Source organism: Sapajus apella, unplaced genomic scaffold (genome assembly GCF_009761245.1).
Source record: "Sapajus apella isolate SASKATOON/1434 unplaced genomic scaffold, GSC_monkey_1.0 scaffold26, whole genome shotgun sequence".
Classification (NCBI taxonomy): Eukaryota; Metazoa; Chordata; class Mammalia; order Primates; family Cebidae; genus Sapajus; species Sapajus apella.
The window spans coordinates 19,400,421-19,423,174 of NW_022436966.1; the positions used below are offsets into that span (position 1 = coordinate 19,400,421).

The 22,754-nt window shown below is 36.9% G+C and overlaps 1 protein-coding gene across 5 annotated transcripts in view; it reads left to right on the top strand.

Moving 5' to 3' along the window:
* The window catches only part of LOC116560644 (ankyrin repeat and SOCS box protein 3), a 177,211-nt gene that overhangs the window by 114,927 nt on the left and 39,530 nt on the right, over nucleotides 1-22,754 (top strand). For all 5 annotated transcript variants that reach the window (XM_032292141.1, XM_032292146.1, XM_032292143.1 and 2 more), the window contains 2 exons: nucleotides 13,955-14,067; nucleotides 14,681-14,816. In XM_032292141.1, coding sequence (XP_032148032.1) covers nucleotides 13,955-14,067; nucleotides 14,681-14,816 — 249 coding nt within the window. The remainder of the gene's footprint in view (nucleotides 1-13,954; nucleotides 14,068-14,680; nucleotides 14,817-22,754) is intronic.

Here is a 22,754-nt window from a genome sequence, read left to right on the forward strand (position 1 = left end):
TGATGATCCATTCTGTTCTAGAGTTGAAGTCTGAAACTAGCCTAATTTTCTTCTCTTTTTGTGACAACACTTTTGCATGTCTGTTCTTTATCAGTTTTGTCTGACACAGTGTGTGCCCTTTCAATATGTAGACTTGGATATTTTAAATTTTAGTTAATCTTTCTGGAATTATATCTTTAAATATTTGTCTGTTCTATTATTATGGTGGTGTTCTTGGGCCAAAGTATTTACATGTTGGTATCTTATCTGTTTTTCATGTCTATTGCTTTTTCTCTAATTTTCTTTGTTTCTGTTTTTGTTTTACTTTTCCTGTTTTTTTTTTTTTTTTTTTTAAGCCTCTCTTTTTTTTTTTCGATTTTTATTTTCTCTAGTGTTTTTTTCAATTTCAGTTGGATTTTTACGATTGTTTTTGTTTTTCCCAGATATTTTCTGAACTCAGTTTAAATTATATCATTTCTTGTCAGCTAGTCATTTTTTACTTGAGCCCTTGTATTTCAGTGTGTGCTCTTTTTCACAGAGACAATTGCTTCTTTAACTTCTTTTTAAAAATTCTCAGCTGTAGATTTAGCTGCAGTTTTCATTTGGTGTGTGGTAATACTTTTATGATAAGAGGTTTTTGCTTTGTTTTGGTTTTGGTCTATTAATTGTTTTTCTACAACTTTTCCTTTTCTTGTATCTTTGTATAGATTTGTGCTGGTACCTTTGTGATAATTCATCTTGGGAATATGTGAGCTTTTGCTCAATTAGCTGTTTCTGGGGGATTTACAGTAGGAAGAAGGTAGAGGCACATTCCATGATAACAAGAGTTTTCCTTTAGACTTAGGATTTTTGGACATGAATTCATTTAGCTGGTATCTTTCACTAGTCAATGGGGGTCAGCACCTGTGGGATTTTCGCAGTGTAGTTTCCCGTCTGTGGTAGCAGAGATAGACCCACTTTGTGTGATTCTTTGTTTGAATCTAGTCCCTCTGATTTTCAGCTTTCAACTGGTCCAGAGAAGTTCCTGCTATTACCCTCTGCATTTTTTCCTGGTACATAATTTTCTTTCTTAGAGGGAGCCTCTAACCTTTGAGAAATGTTCTTGCTAGCATTTCCTAAGATACGCAGCTGACACATCTCTCCTCTTTCTCCCACAAGTACCCAGAAATGATCTTCGTTCTTTTGGAGCCCCTTTTACAAATTTTGATCTGGAGTTCAGAAATCTAAAACTAGAATCATAGTTTTACTACAAATGGGAGAGTGTGTTTTTATTTTATTTTCCTTGCTAATTTTGGATTAATTGCTTTTGGATGATTTCTGAGAAAAGTAAGGGGAAATGCTTATATTGTGCTACAGTGTAAAAATTGGAAGTCCATATTCATTTTTAAAGTAAAACAAAATTTTTGGTTTCAATATTTTTATTTTATTTTATTTTTTATTTGTTTGTTTATTTTTTATAGACGAGGTTTCACCATGTTGGTCAGGCTGGTCTTGAACTCCCAACCTCAGGTGATCCACCCGCCCTGGCCTCCAAAGTGCTTGGATTACAGGTGTGAGCCGCCACGCCTAGCCTTTTTTTTTTTTTGGTTTCAATATTCTTTTAATAATTTGATATTCTAGTATATGGTAGAAATGAATAGACCTAGACAAAATCTCCCCCAACCCCATTCCATACAGTACAATCTCTGTTCTAGTTAGGTACTGTAGAGCAGTGCCACTCAAAATGTCAATCAATTTATATAAGAAGCTTGAGCCATTATATAAATCAATATATTGGTTTCTTCATCAAGGAAGTCCTGCCTCAAGGAAAATGTCAGCTAAAGTAAAGTGTACTTAGGGACATAGTTGTTAACATTCTATTCAAAACTTCTTACCTTGTTGAGGACTGATAACAGTTTGCACATTGACAGCCAGTTTGTGAACAATGTTGAGTAGCATTGCTGTACAGTATGCCCTGCCCTTGTGGTTAAGCTGGATTGTTACATGGTTAATGCAATCGTCTCTTCATTCTTTGTGATTACTAATATCATTGGCCAACTGATAATATATGACTATCATTGATTGGTATGACTGAAATGGAAATGTTGCTCCTATATAAATAGGAGTCTTTGGTATTAAGGATAGCTTGTCCATACACTTTTTCTTTGATAGGGAACTCCCAGAATATTTTGTTTCTCTAAGCCTTAGTATGGGTCATTCTTATAGGATGGCTCTAGTAAGGAGAATACTGCTGTATGAATGTTTCAAAAAGTTGAATAATTTCTCAAATAGTAGAATTATAATGTTATAGCCCTAGAAGAAAATGTAAATTTATGGATACGTTATCGAAATCCAATGTTTCTTGACTCTGCTGCTGGGGAGACCTGGAAAAATAATCAGTATATAATAGGATAGTGGAATTTTAGCTTTTTGTCTTTTAATACTTGCATTTAATTGAAGAATATATTTTTCTGGATATGGTCTCTGATATCTAATTGGCCATTAGAATTCTCTCTATCTGTTAGAAACCATGAGAAATGTCAGTGATAACATGCATAATTGGATTGGGATATTCACCACAACTTTTTTTGTTATGTTCCTAACATAATGAGTTTTGTCCAGAAGGTCATGGCTTTTCCTATCAGTATTCGTCTTTAAGATTGTTAGCCACTGGGCAGACATGAAGGAATTTATAAAACAGAAATGTAACTTTTCATTATAATTTTTTAAAAATTCTGTATATCAATAAGATACTATATTTCAGACTAAAGATTCATGGCCAAGACACATTGTAGGAATCTATCAGAATCTTTAGAGAGTGGTTTAAAATTGTCCTTGATGGGAAAGCCTCACTTTATAACCATTCTGATCATGAACTTTAGTTATGAAATAAATAACTGGACAGTCCTACTTTGCTTGTGACGTTCTTGAAATAGTGGGAGATTCTGCATCTTTACCATTCACATTGCCAGAGTGAAGGGATGCAATTAATGTATACCATCAATTGGAGTTGTGATGTTACTTGAATTGTTCTGCTGTCTTGTGTATAACTAGTTATGGAAAAACATAAACTTGAGGATACATAGAATAAATGGACAACACTGGAAAAAGAAATTCCTTGTCATAGCAGTGGAGTTTCTTTTCTAGAGCCACCAGATGTCAGTATGAACACAGGACCAGAGAAATACTGCAGGAGATAAATGTACTTACGAGTGTTCTTTTTTTGCCTCATAAAAGAGGTGGGAAAAAAGTTTTACATAAACTAGGTATACAATGAAAAATCACTTTACTGTTCAATCATACAGAAAAATTAAATGCATAATGGAGAATAGAGTACATGTAGAACTAAAAAAAGTAGCGATACAATTAAAAATTCATATATAATTCAAATGTACAAATAGAATATATAGGTGATCTCTGTATAGCCAGCCAGCCTGCTCCTATAACTGGAGGAGATGGACAGCCCATGGTTAAACTGTTTGTTACAGACTTACTGACCATGTTATTTTTTAGAGTTATTGTCAAAATCTGAGCCTCAAAATGAAAGACTAGGCTGGGCATGGTGGCTTATGCCTGTAATCTCAACATTTTGGGAGGCTGAGGCGGGAGGATTGCTTGAGCCCAGGGGTTTAAGACCAGCCTAGACAACATAGCAAGACCTTGTCTCTACAAAAAATAGAAAATTAGCTATGTGGGTTGTGCATGCCTGTAATCCCAGCTATTCAGGAAGCTGAGGTGGGAGCATTGCTTGAGACCAGGAAGTTGAGGCTGCAGTGAGCCATGATTGTGCCATTGTCTTCCATCATGGGCAACAGAGCAAGACCCTATCTCAAGAACAAAACAAAACAAACAAAAAAATGAAAGAGTATATTTTCTAGCCAATAGATATAAAACTCACTGTGATTTTCATTTGGTACAGAATTGTATTTATAATTGTAATTTGTACAAAAATTGCTTAATGTGACTAGAACTCATAGTCATATTAAGCATTTTTCTAAAGGAGCATTCAGTTGGATAATTACATTTAAAAATGTCTCTTTAAAAAAAAAACCGGCCGGGCGCGGTGGCTCAAGCCTGTAATCCCAGCACTTTGGGAGGCCGAGGCGGGTGGATCACGAGGTCAAGAGATCGAGACCATCCTGGTCAACATGGTGAAACCCCGTCTCTACTAAAACTACAAAAAATTAGCTGGGCATGGTGGCGCGTGCCTGTAATCCCAGCTACTCAGGAGGCTGAGGCAGGAGAATTGCCTGAACCCAGGAGGTGGAGGTTGCGGTGAGCCGAGGTTGCGCCATTGCACTCCAGCCTGGGTAACATGAGTGAAACTCCGTCTCAAAAAAAAAAAAAAAAAAAAAAAAGTACTCTTTAATGAATGCTATATTAAACAATATTGTTTACTATTTCAGTTAGGTTTAGGACTTACACGTGTGTATAGGTCTGCCATATTTCTCCTAGATGAGAATCCTGCTTTGAGTTCTTGCCCTCATGAAATCTTCACTTTCATGGGGCTTTACTTGTAACTGTACTCAATATGTTGCATGCCACAACTGAGTTGATTTTGGCCACAAGTTTTGTGTGGGTCAAAGGGTGCTTCTAGTTTTTCAGTTTCTTGTTTTAAAAAAATACTCAGATATGTTTTCCTAGATTGCTTCATTTTTCATCTAATTTAGGAAATGGAAAAACATGTTTTTTCAAAACCAGAAAATGTCTCCTGAGAAATTATTGCTGGAAATGATGCCCTCATGTCATTCTTGCTTTCTTAAGCTTTTACACTGAGAGATTTCTTCAGTACTATATGACATGATCTGTTATGGGAAAAGCAGTGTCCCTGCCCTCAGAACTTCTGGCTTTTCTTTTCTACTGTCTCAGCTGGAGTCTTAAAGACAGTACCTGTTTGGATTGAAGAGAGGAAGGTCTTTCTCCCATCTCTCTCTATACTGCAGACACTTTGAGCTCTAACTTCCAAAGTGGGGTCTTTTATTTAATTCTTTTTTTTTTTTTTGAGACGGAGTTTCACTCTTGTTACCCAGGCTGGAGTGCAATGGCGCGATCTCGGCTCACCGCAACCTCCGCCTCCCGGGTTCGGGCAATTCTCCTGCCTCAGCCTCCTGAGTAGCTGGGACTACAGGCACGCGCCACCATGCCCAGCTAATTTTTTGTAGTTTTAGCAGAGACGGGGTTTCACCATGTTGACCAGGATGGTCTTGATCTCTTGACCTCGTGATCCACCCGCCTCGGCCTCCCAAAGTGCTGGGATTACAGGCGTGAGCCACCGCGCCCGGCCTGTTTAATTCTTAATCTTTATCCTTTGTCTCTGGTCTCTAGTGGATACCGTTTTGATACCAGATACTATGATTCTGCTTTTTCTTTCTAGGAATCCACAGTACTTTTCCAGCTTCTAGAATTACACATTTTCTTTCTCTCTTTGACACACTCCAAGACCTGCAACTGATGGCTTGGCTCCCTGTTTCCAATGCTAAACATGTATCTTGAAGACAGGTATGCCCAAGATTCTAGGTTAAATTTTAGTTCAATTAAATTCTAATCTTTAGATCAGTACTGCCCAATATAACTTGGAATTGTCCTATATCTACATTGTCCTTTATGGTATAGTCATTAGCCACATGGGGCTCTTGAACACTTGAAGTTTGTCTAGTTTGACTGAAGAACACAAATTTGAATTTTATGCAATTTTAATGAATTAAAATTAAAATGTAAACAGCCAAATGAAGCTTGTGTCTTCTGTATTGGAGAGCAGTTCTAGATAGCAACAGAATGAGTGCAGTTCTTCATATATCCTTAATTGAATCAAGTAGTCCTCTTTTATTTTGGAAATATCTGTCTCCTTTGCCCTAATGTGGTGTACTAGATTGGTCCCACATAAAAAGGTGAAGGAGCAAAGAAACATCAGCTTAGCCAACCAGTTTTGCCTATCAGTAGGATGGTAGAAGTCACAACTGAATTTTTCTCATTATCCTCAGTTGATTAGGTGATTATCAGTATTAGGCTTTGTTCTTCATATCATGGCCTTACCATTTAATTGAGGATATTATAATAACCAGAATTCAAAGTAGGCTGTAATAAATACCACAAGAGGTACAAAGTATGTGAAGGTTAGTTCTGTCCTAATTACTGTTATTCTGCTGTGGATTTATCTATTCCTTGTCTCTTCTCTCTCTCCCTGTTTCTTTAGGTTTTAAGTCATTTTTCAGTTAATATACAAAATGTGACTTAAATATTACTGAGTAAATAGGACTGCTCAGTTTGATATTTATTCTGATGTGTTTTTAAAAATTCAGGGTATATTCTGTATACATTAGGAATATTTTAGATACTCAAAGTATTTTTGAAATTTTCATTTTGAAATTCCCTTCAGAATTTGTGGCAGTCTTTTTTTTTTCTTTTTTAAAACATCATGGACAGTTTCATACATACACAAAAGCGTGGAGACATCCTTTCCCTTCTTCTCACAAGTACCAGGATTGATCTCCATTCTTTTAGAACAGTATGGTCTCACCAACCTGACTCAGCAAGAAGTCTTAGGAGTTCCATTGCCCATCGGCAGTGTTTGACCTCTAATTATTTCTGTTCCATTCTTAATAGTTTAGCAGGTTTTCTTTGGTAGGCTTAACCTTCCCTTGTACATATGCAACCCACACTTCAACCAAGGACCCTTGGGGAACTTCCACACAGAGGCCTTCCCTCTGCACAATTCTCTTTCCCCTGGGGCCTTACCTTCAGATGTCAACCACTTAAACTCTAATCTCTGTCTCCTCAGTTTACTACTGCACTCCGCTTGGACTTTAGCCGCTTTCCTATGGTTGGAGTGTACTTTCCCCAACGTTATCATCGCTCTACTTGGAGTTCATTCAGCTCACTGTACCGTAACTGGCAGATGTACCCAGGTATAGAACTGGGGTCATCATAGGCTCACCTCTTGTGTTTCACTTCTCTCAGGAATCACAGTCATCTGCCTGTTACAGGTTAATACCTGAGTTAGTTGTCTTATATATTTTATTCACTCTTATGGTTGTTTTGGATGGATTATCTTGTCATATCCCAAAGTGTAACTAGGAAGCTTATTCAATTTAGAGAGGAATCTTAAAAAGAGAAATCAGTATCTTCTTTTGGACATTTTTTTTCATTTTTGAGACAGAGTCTTGCTCGGTTGCTCAGGCTAGACTGCTGTTGCACCATCTCAGCTCACTACAACCTCCACTTCCTGGGCTGAAGGGATTCTTGTGCCTCGATGTACTTGGGACTATAGGCATGCACCACCACACCTGGCTAATTTTGTATTTTTAGTAGAGACTGGGTTTCACCATGTTGGTCAGGCTGAGGGAATGTATTCTCTCCTCAGGTCCACAAGGGGGCATGGTTTCAAAGGCAAGAACTTCCCAGCGCCATACCTCTACCTACCTCTCCGTCCGGGAGACTAGAGGTCTTTGTTTAACTTTTGTGCATGTGGGGGAAGATAGACTGCCCAGGTGAGCTTTCTTTGTCTAGAAAGCCCGAGAAAAGCTATGTGAGGGCTGTGGGCCAAAGAACAAATCAGATGTCTCAGAAATCAAAGATCAATCACTCCAGCGGCAGTTTGAAGGAACTCCTTTCATAAGACAGAAAACTTGAATGGGGCGGGAATATCCCAGGTTTAAAGTCCCCTTCTCCCATATCTGGGCAGACTCCATTTCTGGATCTCCTCTCATGACAGCGTGGGGGCTTGCTGTCTCTCTCTTAGTTCTTTCTCCTTTTTCTCTCTCTTTGCCTAAATAAATCACTTTCTGCAAAACCCTTTGGGGTCTGATATTTACTTAAACGAGCTCACCATGCCTGGCATGGTCCTCTCCCGCATTCTTGGGTGAGTGAGGGATCGACGGCCTGGAAGATCACATCCTATCGGGGAGCGACCTGAGCCCATCGTCCGCAATTTGGTCCCAAGGCTGGTCTGGAACTCCTGACCTCAGGTGATCTGCCTGTCTTGATCTCCCAAAGTGCTGGGATTACAGGTGTGAGCCACTGCACCCAGTCCAATTGTAAGGTTATTATTAATTTATGTTGCCATCACCAGGATATGAGAGTTCTATGTTTTCCACATCCCTGCCCAATATTTACTGTTTTCCTTTTTAAATATTCTGGTGGGTGGTGTTGTGTTTGCTCATTGAGGTTTTAATTAGCATTTCCCTAATGGGAATGAAGAGAAGATGAGTACTTTTCCATATATTTTATTACCTATTTGCATATCCTCCTTTGTGAAGTGCATGCACAAATTTTCCCATGTTTTAAAAATAATTTATCGGCCGGGCGCGGTGGCTCAAGCCTGTAATCCCAGCACTTTGGGAGGCCGAGGCGGGTGGATCATGAGGTCAAGAGATCGAGACCATCCTGGTCAACATGGTGAAACCCCGTCTCTACTAAAAATACAAAAAATTAGCTGGGCATGGTGGCGCGTGCCTGTAATCCCAGCTACTCAGGAGGCTGAGGCAGGAGAATTGCCTGAACCCAGGAGGCGGAGGTTGCAGTGAGTCGAGATCGCGCCATTGCACTCCAGCCTGGGTAATAAGAGCGAAACTCCGTCTCAAAAAAAAAAATAATAATAATTTATCTTATTGATTTAAGGACTTCTTAATTTTAAGATGGTCTAATTTATCACTATTTACCCTTATGTTTATTGCTTTTAATATAAAGATTGAATTTTTTTTTTTTTTTTTTTTTTTCAAGATTTTGTTTTAGGTTTTTTCTTGTTTTTTTTTTTTTTTTTTTTCCTGGAAGCTTTGTTCTTCCTAAATCCAATCTGGAATTTAATTCCCAATCCATCTGAAATTGATTATTGTGTATTATGTGGGACAGGGGTCAAGATTTTTTTTCCCATATGGATATTCAGTGGACCCAAAACCATTGTTACCTTTGTCATAAAAGTGACCATTTGTTGGGGGTGTCTGTTTCTGCAGTTGCCATTGTTTTATTAGTCTCTATCTCTATCCTGTGCCAATACCATGCTACCTTAATTATTCCAGCTTTATTAGTTTTGATATCTGGAGTATGAGTCCTCTTGGCTTTATTCTACATGATTGTTTTGGGTTTATCTGGTGCCTTACATTACCATTTGTATAAATCAGTTTTTGTTTTTGTTTATTTCCAACTATTAAAACAATACCCGTAGCACCTTTGGGTATTTTGACTGGGCTCACATTGAATTTTTACATTGTTTTGGGAGAGAATTGATATTTTTGCAATAGTGAATCTTTATATTCATGAACATGGTATATTCTTCTTCTTTTTTTTTTTAAATGTATATCTTTGCTTTTCCCAGTAGTATTTTGTAGTTTTCAATATAGAGATTTTGCATGTTTTATTACATTTATCCCTCCAGTTCTGTGTTAAGCATGTTAATTGTAAGGGGGCTCATAGAATGTCTGGATGGAAATATTTGGCAGATATTTGGAAATTTAGTTCTGGACCATGAGGGAAAGTTTAGTTAGGAGAAATCATTAACCTAGAGTTAATGTTTCAGAATGGAGCAAATTCACTAATAGAGAACGTGTATAGGCCAGGCATGGTGGCTCATGTCTGTAATCTCAGCACTTTGGGAGCCCAAGGCGGGCCGATCACTTGAGTTTGAGACTAGACTGGCTAACAAGGTGAAACCCTATCTCTAGTGAAAATACAAAAATTAGCTGGATGGTAGTGGCTCATGTCTGTAATCACAGCGACTAGGGAGGCTGAGGCAGGAGAACCACACGCCTGCACGCGCGCAAGAGAGAGAGAGAGAGAGAGAGAGAGAGAAACATGTATAAAGTAAAAGTAAAGGAATAAAAAATAAAAGTTGAAGACAGAATCCTGGTGAGTCATCACATTTTTGGAATAGTAGGATAAAAAAAGTAAATCGCGAAGGATGAGTTGTTAGAGAAAGTTGTGACGCTACAACAGTGCTGTTGACATGGAGAAAAAAAAAACTTTATATCAGAGAAATATGGGGAATTTAATATCAAAGACAGTAGGAACTGAATAGGAGTTTCAAAGTTGAGCAAAAGACCATTGAATTTGATGATGATTTTCAAGGGAGTAGCTTCACATGAATTATGGCAGTAGAATTTGCATGATAGTTATTGATTAAATATTAAAAGACCTATGGAGGCAGATAATTTTGTCTCTCATCCACTTCTGTATCTGTACTACCTTAGAATATTACCTGGTATATAACAGGCGCTTAGTAGACATTTGTTGAATGACTGAATGAATGAGTGATTTGTGAGAAAATAGAATCATTGAAAGTAGACTCAGGAGTAGTTATGGGGGAAGTTTAGGGGTAAAAAAAAGAAAGCAAGATAAAATAGTATATTGGAAGATTTTTGTTTGTTTTTTTTAACTTTAGGGAAAGGAAAACCTAAACCAGATTGCAGGTTGAACAGTAGAACCCGATAGGGAAGGAATGATGAGAAAAATAGGAGAAGAGACAATATAAGGAGCAAACTCCGAAGTGGAGAAGGTGGGAGGCCAAGGCAGGCACATTATTTGAGGTCAGGAGTTCAAGACGAGCCTGGCCAAAATGGTGAAACCCTGTCTCTACTAAAAATATAAAAATTACCTAGGCATGGTGGTACATGCCTGTAGTCCTAGTTACTTGGGAGGCTGAGGCAGAATTGCTTGAATGCGGGAGACACAGGTTGCTATGAGCCGAAATAGCACCATTGCACTCTAACTTAGGCGTCAGAGTGAGAGTCCACCTAAAAAAAAAAAGTGGAGAAGGTATGAATTGAGTGGTAGGACACAGATGAAACTCTAAAAAGGAGGAAGCCTGCTTCTTCTCATGAGATGCGTAAAAAAGAAAAAGTGAATCAAGTTTCTACACAGAATATAATGTAAAATATCATTGTGTAGTTCATTCCTTTTAGTATCATTGATTCAAGGTAGGGTTAATTTGCTGTTGCTGACATGTTTATTATTTCTCTTTATGTCTAGGTAGCTCTCAAGACAGAAGCACTCTTTTAATACTTTGGTATCCTCAATCCTTCCCCTTTGATCTGTATTCCAACTGTCCCCATGGAATTCACAAGTACTTAATGTTTATAGATACTTGAGTTGTTGCCTCTGTTCTTGGAAAAGATTGCGAAGTCTATTTTAGGTGCTAGGTAGTTTCTAAACATGCTCTTACACTTGGTTTTCTCAGTAGGCTTGAGAAAGTATGCCTGTATAAAGTAATGACCATCTTTTTGGAAGCAAACCATTCAGCACAATTATAGGTCTCCTCCCCAGCCTATCCAACTTGATAATTCCAATTTAATTATCAAAATTAAATACACTTTTCTAAAGCAAAATTTCTCAATTGATAACTATTTAATTTGCTTTATTTTGAAATAATTAGGAAGGGCTGTGAAAATAATATTTCTCTGCCCATGTGTATGTAGGTTTTACTGTTGTCATTGGGAAATGTTTTTAATAGAGTTGCAGAAATCCGATTTCTTACTGTATTTATGATATTAAAAGTGAAAACATACTATTGCATCATGAGGTAGAAAAATGAAAATAATTTTTCTGTCGTCTATATTGTATTTGATAATCAAAACGGTTTTTTTTGACTTTCGTTTTTATAAGGTCAGCCTAACTTGTGGAAGACAAACTTATCTTCACTCTCCTTGTTATACCACTGCTGACAACCTGGTAATCTTCAAGTCAGAGTCTGGCTATAGATGATTTTTGCTGACAATCACTGATAATGATGTATGAATTGGATATGAAACAGATTTTCTTCCTATTCTATTATGACCTCCACCCAAAATTATTACTGATATTTTCAGACTTTATTTATTGTTTTATATGGTAATTTCATCTGTAATTTCTTTTTCTTTTTTTTTAAACTTAAAAAAATTTTTTTGAAACTGTTGTGGGGCTGAGTGTGGTGGCTCACACCTTCCCAGCACTTTGGGAGGCTGAGGCAGGCAGATCACCTGAGGTCAGGAGTTAAAGACCAGCATGGCCAACATAGTAAAACACCGTCTCTACAAAAATACAAAAATTAGCCAAGCATGATGACGGGTGCCTGTAATCCCAGCTACTTGGGAGACTGTGATGGGAGAATCGCTTGAACCCAGGAGGTGAAGGTTGTGGTGAACTGAGATTGTGCCACTGAACTCCAGCCTGGGTGACAGAGCTAGACTCTGTCTCAAAAAAAAAAAAAAAAGAAAGAAAAAAAAAACTGTTGTGAGTACGGTATGGTCAGTGTATATATTTATGGGGTACATGAGAGCCACCCAAAATTAGATTGACTTTAGAACAATTATACAAAAATAACTTAGCTTGAAAAACTGTTCTTTCCATGGTAAATGCCCTTGAATATTAACTTAATTATGTTATATTCCTACCTCAGTGGTACTATCACAGCCATTGGTTACATTTCTGAAACCCTTTGGAGTAAGATAATTTTTTATTAAAGAACTTCTCAGAGTCTTATAGGGGAAATAAACTTTGGTATAAATTCAATATATAAAACTAGTAGAAAATCAATAGCATGTTACTCATCTTCAGTAATAATGAGCACACTTACCATTTCTTGTTTTATACTTTTAAGGATTTTTATATTCCCATTGTTTCATCTATATTAGCATTTTCTAATGTGATCTGTTATTCAAAGGTGCCTTTCTAATTTTGTTACTGAGAATTGTTGATTCCCAGTTCCTGTCTCCTATTATAGAGGAGATACAGAATAACTATATGATTGAAATGAAAAAAAAAAAAAAAAAAATCTTGTTTTTCAAATCATTTTTTCCTGTGAATCAAAACCACAATGAGATGCCACCTCACAGCAGTCAGAATGGCTAATATTAAAAAGCAAAAAAATAAGAGGTGCTGGCGAGGTCGAGAAGGAAAAGGAACATGTATACACTGTTGGTGGGAGTGTACATTAATTCAACCATTGTGGAAAGCAGCATGGCAATTCCTCAGAGAACTAAAAACAACTGCCATTTGACCCAGTAATCCCGTTACTGGGTATATACCAAAAGGAATTGAATCATTCTACCGTAAAGATAGACACACACACACATATGTTTATTGCAGCAGCGTTCACAGTAGCCAAGACATGAAATCAAACTAAATCTTCTTTCCCGTATCCAAGCACGTTAAGCCAGACCTTCTTATACACATCTTACCTTCCATTTTTATAAATACTATTTCTCAATGTTAAGTTTCTAAACTTAAAATTAAAGAAGTCACTCAGCCTCACATCTACAACATTCACAGTATACTTAATTTGCTAATGGTGTGCGTGTGTGTGTGTGTGTGTGTGTGTGTGTGTGTGTGTGTTTGTACTTGTTTTATATAGCACTTTATAATTCTGTTCTGGCAATTCTGTTTTTCATTAACTCTGTGCTTAAATTCCTCCAGAATTAGTGCCATCTTCACAGCAAAGTTTTATGCAAATAATCGGCATCTCTTTAACATTTTTTAGTTTTCTGGAATCCCCTTTTAGGTCACATAAGCAGGTATATTTACTCTATTTTCATTGGTGGATATAAGAACATTCTGACAACAGTTACGGTTTATAATGTTAAAAAAAATCTAAGATGCAGAACTTGCTTTTTTATTTTGTCAGTGACTTTATATTGAGAGCAAATGTAATAACAACAAACCTTTCAATCCTTTTGAGATTGCTTTTCCAGAGTGGTACTGTTGATTCTGAAATGTTCACCTTATATCTTCCCCATTTTATTTTAACAAACTAGAGCTATGCTGTTTCCATGATCAGAGAGAATAAACGTTTGGTTCTTGTTTCCAGTTCCTTTGTGTCTTTTAACATGCTGTTGAAAATAATTTTGTATGTGTTCAGAAAGAATTAGATATATGTTAATGGATTTGGGCTAAGACAATTGTGATAAATGTTTAGGAATAATCACGGCATTGTGGTTATGAGGTGAATAAGTGATGAGAACATCACCAAAGTGTCCAGTCCTACAAACATGTCTTTTTGCTGACATTAATTTTTCTGACTGCTATATTGCAGCTGTTGAAAATGGACAGATAGATGTGTTAAGGCTGTTGCTTCGACATGGAGCAAATGTTAATGGATCCCATTCTATGTGTGGATGGAACTCCTTGCACCAGGCTTCTTTTCAGGTAACCTCTGAATTTATTATTTCATTTCCATGTAAATTGTGTGTTTTACTCTCTTAAAATGACAGTCCTATGCAGTTTTTGCTTTCTGCTTGCCTGTGATTTATGATGGTTAGTGCAGTACAGAAAAGGCAGTCTAAATGCTAATGATGATTCCGAATAAGCCAACTTCTGTAGTAGCTGTAGCAGCTTTGGGCTATAGGAATTATCTACATTTTAAAAATGTTGATGGCATATTTAAGAAACCATCAGAATATTTGAGATATAAATTGATAAAGAGCAATGGCTTATTTTATTTATAATAGTGTGTTTAGAAATCGTGATGGCTCCTTAGTGCTTGGGTTAGGAAGCTAATTTTGCAGGATTTTATAAGGATTATAATTTCTAGAGATCAGTATTTCATGTTTATATTTATTGGGTTAACTAGAAGTATGGGATAATCTGATTGTTTGACCACTTTATTTCCAACTAATACAGCAGTACACAGTTTTGTTTTTTTTCTTGAAGTTATCGTTTAGTGAGAGGATAAAAAAGAAAAACAGAAAACACAATAAGAAAAAAGATACCTTCTGTTTTCTTTGTTTTTTCTTATTTAAAATGTGAATCTGTGCTTTAGGAAAATACTGAGATCATAAAATTGCTTCTTAAAAAAGGAGCAAACAAGGAATGCCAGGATGACTTTGGCATCACACCTTTGTTTGTGGCTGCTCAGTATGGCAAGATAGAAAGCTTGAGCATACTTATTTCATCAGGTAAGATTATCCATTAGCCTTTGCACTAAGATCATGAGTTTAAACTTTCTATTTCCTAGGAGGCGTAATTCTTGACTCAAATGTAAATCAGGTTGTGAAATGTATGGTTTTTTTTAAGTGGCAAATAAGACTAAATATAAGTTGATTTATAAACCTGGTTATTAAGTGTCTATTACTAACAATGCAATGCCCAGCTACTAATTTATCTGAGCAGGAACATAAGATCTGTCACTAAAGCAGGTTTATTGGCAAGTTGAATGATAGGGCTGTCCTTTCCTATAGGGACTTGAGCAGTTTCACCTTTCTAGGATGTAAGACTTGTTTAGACTTAATCACATTATTAGATGGTTATTTTGTGTATTAAGCCTTTGAGGTGTATATTTTGTTAATTATGTGATTATTTAAATAGGTTTATTTCAAAACAGGTTACACTTTATTATGTTAATAGCAACATAACTTGCTAAAGGTTTCTCTGTGACAACCCTTCCACATTCAGCTTTGCCAGAGAAGTTGGTGTTCAGGTGGCATTTTTACTCTAAGTGACGGTTTTGTACCAGAAATGTTTATTATTTAGGGACTTTAAAATTTCTCCACCAAACACCAGATAAACTCTTCACGGTGCTACCTTCATGTGATGAAACACAAATCACGGTAGGCTAGGCAATTAAAAAAAAATACCTAGGCTTTTTTGGTCAGGTGAAGTGGCTCATGTCTGTTATCCTAGCACTTTAGGAGGCCACGGTGGGCAGATCACTTGAGGTCAGGAGTTTGAGAACAGCCTGGCTAATATGGCGAAACCCCATCTCTACTGAAAATACCAAAATCATCTGGGCATGGTGGCATGCACCTGTAATCCCAACTACTAGGGAAGTTGAGACAAAAGAATTGCTTGAATCCAGGAGGTGGAGGTTGCTGTGAGCCGAGATCGCACCACTGTACTCGGGCCTGGGCAACAGACAGAGACTCTGTCTCAAAAAAAAAAAAAAAAAAAAAAAAAAGGAAAGAGAGAAAATCTAGGCTTTTTATAAACTTCCTTCTAATAGATCATACAAAGTTTGTTTGTTTGCTTGTTTATTGATTGATTGAGGCCAGGCCTTGCTCCATCACCCAGGCTGGAGTACAGCGGTGTGATCACAGCTCACTGTAACCTTAAACTCCCAGCCTTCAGTGATTTTCCTGTTTTAGCCTACCAGATAGCTGTGACTGCAGGTGAATTCACCATGCCCAGCTAATTCAAAAGAAAAATTGTTTTAAGACATGGGGTTTGGCTATGTTGCCCAAGTGGGTCTCAAACTCCCAACCTTAAGTGATCATCCTGCCTTAGCATCCCAAAGTGCTGGATTACACTGTGAGCCATTGTGCCTGCCTGGCAATCCACCGTTTATTTAAACAGCACTGTACATATTTTCTTATTTTTGCTTTCTTGTTACAAACCTTCAAACATTTAAGTCAGAGTAGGAAGTAGAAGAAACAAACATTCATTAAGTGCCAATTTAAGGCATCTATTATAAATAATGAGTCGATAAATCTTACAGTTAAGAGGAATCCCCAAAATCATCTGTTCAGACGTACGTTTTTTAGATTAAGAGTCCAGACCCTGAATGTTTAAGTGCCTTGTCAAAGATTTAGAGTCTGTTTCCTGGGAGAATCAGGGCGTGGACCCAGACCCTCTGACTTCTGATCTCCCATCTACTACATCATACCTTCTAAGGACTATCCTAATTCAGTTTATGACTTGTAGTTCCATAAGTTTCAATTGTTAGTGTTTAAGCCATCACAGTGGCTCACGCCTGTAATCCCAGAATTTTGGGAGGCTAAGGCAGGAAGATTGCCTGAGGTCAGGAGTTTGAGACCAGCCTGGCCAACATGGTGAAACCCTGACTGTACTGAAAATACAAAAATTAGCCAAGAATGGTAGCGGGTGCCTGTAGTCCCAACTACTCAGGAGGCTGAGGCAGGAGAATCCCTTGAACCCAGGAGGTGGAGGGTGTAGTGAGCCGAGATTACACCACTGCGCTCCAGTCTGGGGGAGAGAGAGAGAGTCTGTCTCGAAAAAAAAATTAGTGTTTAATTAATATTTAGATTAAATAGATTAAACTGCACCTTAATGTCTGTCTCCTATCAGGTCTGTTTTCTTATTGCCTGGAGCTCTGAGCTCTTGTTTTGTTTTGCTTTGTTCTTTTTATTTCTTCTCTCTGAATTGTTCTGAAAAATCAGCTGAAAGGGTATGTAGGTATGTTTATCATGTAACTATACATGTTTCCAACCCCATAAATTACTTTGCTTTCAGTGAATTGTCTGTCATTTTTTCACCAGTAAGCTTTAAAGGAATTGATTCTTTATTCTTTCTGATACTTTGATATTGTCATTCAAAGTAACGCATTGATTAAAAACAAAGTTAAGAAGATTTCTTTCTTGACTTAGTCTCTTTTCAGTTAATGGTGTTTACTTCTTTCTGAAATTGACAGTAGGTGAAACATTTACCTCATATAAACCAGGAAGATTTTAGTTGTCTAGCCTTTGGAATTTCTGAAGGATCTGTAGACTCTTTAATTTACCATTTGTGTTGTATATAGTTTTTGCCTATAGTCTTTTCCCTCTTGATGATGATCTTCCCACCAAGATATATTCCAGAAATTTAAAATTTTTAAAAATTTTCTGGAATATGAGAATTTTAAAAATTCTTACGGTCATATAACAACATCATGCTTAGCATATTTATTATGCTAAGTATTAAATTTTCTTTGCTGACAAGAAAAGTTTGGGAATGTCTGCTGTTTTCAAAATCTTCACAAAAACTGAGGTCCGGTTTTTAAAATCTTTACACAATAGCATATACATAATTTAATTAGATTTATGATTTTATTTTATTTTTTATAATTTCAACTTTTATTTCAGATTCAGAGGGTACACAGGCAGGTTTGTTACATAGGTATATTGTGTGATGCTGAGGTTTGGGATACGAATGATCTCATCACCTAGATAGTGGGCATAGTACCCAGCAATTAGCTTTTTAGCCCTTGCTGTGTTCCCTCCCTCTCCTCTCTGTTAGTCCCCAGTGTTTGTAGTTGCTATCTTTATGCCCGTGATTACCTAGTGTTCAGCCTCCACTTATAAGTGAGAACATGCAGTATTTGATTTTCTGCTAATTTGTTAATTCACTTAGAATAATGGCCTCCAGTTGCATCTATGTTGCTTCAGGGACATGATTTTATTTTTTTCTGCGGCTGCATAGTATTCCATAGTATATATGTACTATGTTTTCTTTATCCATTTTATCAGGTACACATTGATGGGCACCTCGGTTGATTCCATGTATTTGCTGTTGTGAATAGTGCTGTGATGAACGTGCAAACGCATGTGTATTTTTGGTAGAATGATTTATTTTCTTTTGGCTATATACCCAGTAATGGGATTGCTGGGTTGGATGGTAGTTTTAAGTTCTTTGAGAAATCTCCAAACTGCTTTCCACTGTGCCTGAACTAATTTACATCCCCACCAACAATGTATAAACATTCCCCTTTGTCTACAACTTCTCTAGCATCTGTTGTTTTTTGACTTTTTAGTAATAACCATTCTGACTGGTAGGAGATTGTATGTCATTGTGTTTTTGATTTGCATTTCTCTGATGATTAGTGATGTTGAGCAGTTCTTCATATGTTTGTTGGCTGCTTATATGTCTTCTTTTGAGAAATACCTTTTCATGTCTTTTGCCCAATTTTTAATGGGGTTATTTGTTTTTTGCTTGTTGAGTTGTTTTAAGTTTCTTACAGATTCCGGATATTAGACAAAGTTAGGATAAAGACCTTTGTCTAATATCTAGAATCTATAAGGATACATAGTTTGCAAATATTTTCTTCTATTCTGTGAGTTGCCTGTGGAGTCTTTTGTTTTACAGAAGCTCTTTAGATTAATTATCAATTATCTCACTTACCAATTTTTTTTGTTGCAATTGCTTTTGATAGCTTAGTCATAAATTCTTTCCCAAAGCAGATGTCCAGAATGGTATTTCCTCCTTTTTTTTTCTAGCTAGGATTCTTATAGTTTGAAGTCTTAAATTTAAATATTTAATCCATCTTGAGTTGATTTTTGTATGTAGTGAAAGGTAGGGGTCCAGTTTCATTCTTCTACATATAGCTAGCTAGCTATTCTAGCACCATTTATTGAAGAAGGAGTCTCTTCCTCGATTATTTTTTGTCAACTTTGTCAAGGATCATCAGATGGCTGTAGGTGTGTGGCTTTATTTCTGGATTCTCTATTCTATTCCATTGGGTTGTGTATCTGTTTTTATACCAGGACCATTCTGTTTTGGTTACTGTAGCCTTAAAGTATAGTTTGAAATTGGGTAATGTGATGCCTCCAGCTTTATTCTTTTTGCTTAGGATTGGTTTGGCTATTTGTGCCATTTTCTTGTTCCATATACTTTAAGAACAGTTTTTTTCTAATTCTGTGAAAAATGGTGTTGGTAGTTTGATAGGAATAGTGTTGAAGCGTAAGAATGACACAGTGGACTTTGGGGACTCGGGGAAAGGATGGGAAGGGGGCGAGGGATAAAAGACCACAAATTGAGTGCAGTATAATACTGCTTGCGTGATGGGTACACCTAAACCTCACAAATCATCACTAAAGAACTTTCTCATGTAACCAAACACCACCTGTTCCCCAATAACCTATGGAAATAAAAAAACAAAAACAAAAACTCTGGCTTTTAACAGGGGAAAAAATAAAAAAAGGATAGTGTTGAATCCATAGATTGCTTTGAGTAGTATGGCCATTTTAATGATACTGATTTTTACAACCCATGAGCATGGTTTTCCATTTGCATCATCTATGATTTCTTGCAGTAGGGTTTTGTAGTTCTCCTTGTAGAGATCTTTTACCTCCTTGGTAAGATGTATTCCTAGGTTTTTTGTTTTTTTATTTTTTTTGATGGCTATTGTAAATGTAGTTGCGTTCTTGATTTTGCTGTCAGCTTGAATGTTATTGATATATAGAAATGCTGCTGATTTTATACATTGATTTTGTATCCTGAAACTTTACTGAAGTTGTTTATCAGCTCCAGGAGCCTTTTCGTGGAGTCTAATTTAGAGTTTTCTTGGTATAGAATCATATCATCAGTGAAGAAAGATTGTTTGACATCTTCTTTTCCTATTTGGATGCCTTTTATTTCTTTTTGTTGCCTGATTGTTCTGGTAAGGACTTCCAGTACTATGTTGAATAGGAGTGGTGAGAGTGGATATCCTTGTCTTCTTCCAGTTCTCAAGGATAATGCTTCCAGCTTTTGCCTGTTCAGTATGATGTTGGCTGTGGGTTTGTCATAGATTATTCTTATTATTTTGAGGTATGTTCCTTCAATGCCTAGTTCGTTGAGGGTTTTTTTTTTAAATCATGAAGGGATGTTGGGTTCCATGAAGTCTTTTCTCACATATATTGAGATGATCCTATAGCTTTTGTTTTTAATTCTCTTTATGTAATGAATCCTAATTATTCATTTGTGTATATGGAACCAACCCTGCATCTCAACAATGAAGCCTACTTGATCATGATGCATTAACTTTTGATATGTTGCCGGATTTGATTTGCTAGTATTTTGTTGAGGATTTTTGTGCCTATGTTCATCAGGGATATTGGTCTGTACTTTTCTTTCTTCCTTGTTTCTTTGCCAGGTTTTGGTATTAGGGTGATGCTGGCTTTGTAGAATGAGTTACGGAGGAGTCCTGCCTTCCTTGATTTTTGGGAATAGTTTCAGTAGAATTGATACCAGTACTTCTTTGTACATCTGGTAGAATTCAGCTGTGAATTCATCTGGTCCAGGACTTTTTTTGGTTGGTAGGTTTTTTTATTATGGATTCAGTTTTGGAACTTGATAATGGTCTATTTCAATTTCTTTCTGATTCCGTCTTGGGAGATTGTGTAATTTATCCATTTCCTCCAGATTTTCTAGTTTGTTTGCATTGAGGTGTTCATAACAGTCTGAGGATCTTGTGTACTTCTGTGGAATCTGTTGTAATGTCAACTTTGTTGTTTCAGATTGTGCTTATTTGGATCTTCACTTTTTTTTCTTTGTTAATCTAGCTAGCAGTCTATCAATCTTGTTTATCCTTTCAAAGAGCCAACTTTTGGTTTCATCGATCCTTTGTATGGATTTTTGGATCTCAATTTCATTCAGTTCCACTCTGATTTTAATTTTTTTTTTCTTCTGCTAGCTTTGGGGTTAGTTTGTTCTTGTTTTCTTTGTTTCTCTAAGTGTGATGTTAGATCATTAAAGATCTTTTCTCCTGAGGTAGATATTTAGTGCTCTAAACTTCTTAACATTGTTTTTACTGCATTTTAATGTTTTGTCTCTTTATTTATTTCAAAGAATTTTTTAATATCTGTCCTAATTTTATCGTTTACTTAAAAGTTATCCAGGAGCAAGTTAATTTCTATGTAATTGTGTGGTTTTGGAAGATCTTCTTGGTATTGATTTCTATTTTTATTCCACTGTGGTCTGAGAGTATGGTCGGTATGATTCATGTTTTGTTTTGTTTTGACACAGAGTCTCGCTCTGTGCCCAGGCTGGAGTGCAGTGGCATGATCTTGGCTCTCTGCAGCCTGCGTCTCCTGGTTTAAGCGATTCTCCTGCCTCAGCCTCCTGAGTAGCTGGGATTATAGGCATGTGCCACTGTGGCTGGCTAATTTTTTTGTAATTTTAGTACAGATAGGGCTTTACCATGTTCGCCAGTGTGGTCTTGAACTCCTCACCTTCAAGTGATCTACCTGCCTTGGCCTTCCAAATGAATCAGTTTTTCAAATTTATTGAGATGTGTTTTTTGGCCAAGCATGTGGTCAGCCTTGGAGTATGTTCTGTGTGCTGTTGAGAAGAATATGTATTCTGTGGTTGCTGAGTGGAATGTTCTGTAGATGTCTATTAGGTCCAATTGGTCAAATGTTGAATTTATATCCAGAATTTGTTTTTTAATTTTCTGCCTCAGTGATCTGTCTAATGCTGTCAATGGGATGTTGAAATCCCCCCACTGTTATTACTATGCTTTTATAGATCTCTAAGAGCTATTTTATGAAACTGTTGGGTGTGTGTATATTTAGGATGGTTAAGCCTTCTTGTTGAACCCTTTATCATTATGTAATTACCTTCTTTGTCCTTTTGTACTGTTGTTGGGTTTTTAAATATATAATTATTTTCTTTTTTTCTCAGAACCCCAAATATCTGAGACAGGTCTCAGTCCTCAGGAGGTCCTGACAACATATGCCCAGGGTGGTTGGGGCACAGCTTGGTTTTATACATTTTAGGAAGACTTGAGACATCAAATCAATATATGTAAGATATACATTGGTTCTGTATGGAAAAACAGGACAACTCAAAGTGGGAAGAGTGTGTCCAGGTCATTGGTAGGTAGGAGATAAATGTTTGCTTTTTTTTTTTTTTTTTGAGTTTCTGATTTGCCTTTCCAAAGGACGCAATCAGATATGTACTTATTTCAGTAGCAGAGAGATGACTTTGAGTTCTGTCTATCCTTTGTTCACAAGGAAATTCCTTGTGAGGGAGGTATTTTTTATCTTAGTAGCTGTCTCTTTTAGGAATAGAATAGGAGGCAGGGTTGCCCTGAGCAGTTCCCAGATTGAATTTTCCCTTTGGTTTAGTGATTTGGGGGTCCCAAGATTTATTTTCCTTTCACAGTGTCCTGGCTGGTCTTGAACTCCTGAGCTCAAGCAGTTCTCCCACCTTGTAAGCGTTAAAGAAAGAGGAAAGAAACACAAAACACAGCTTGGTAGTTAAAGACAGGTTTACTTTAGACAAAACCTGAGAAGGGCTTCTGGCTGATTTTGGTCAAGAGTGCTTTCTCTTACAAACTAAGAGTATATATTGGTTTTAGGGTGAGAGGGTTTATCACAAGCTTGGAATGTTTATGTGGGAGGCTCTGGGTGAAGGAGCTGACA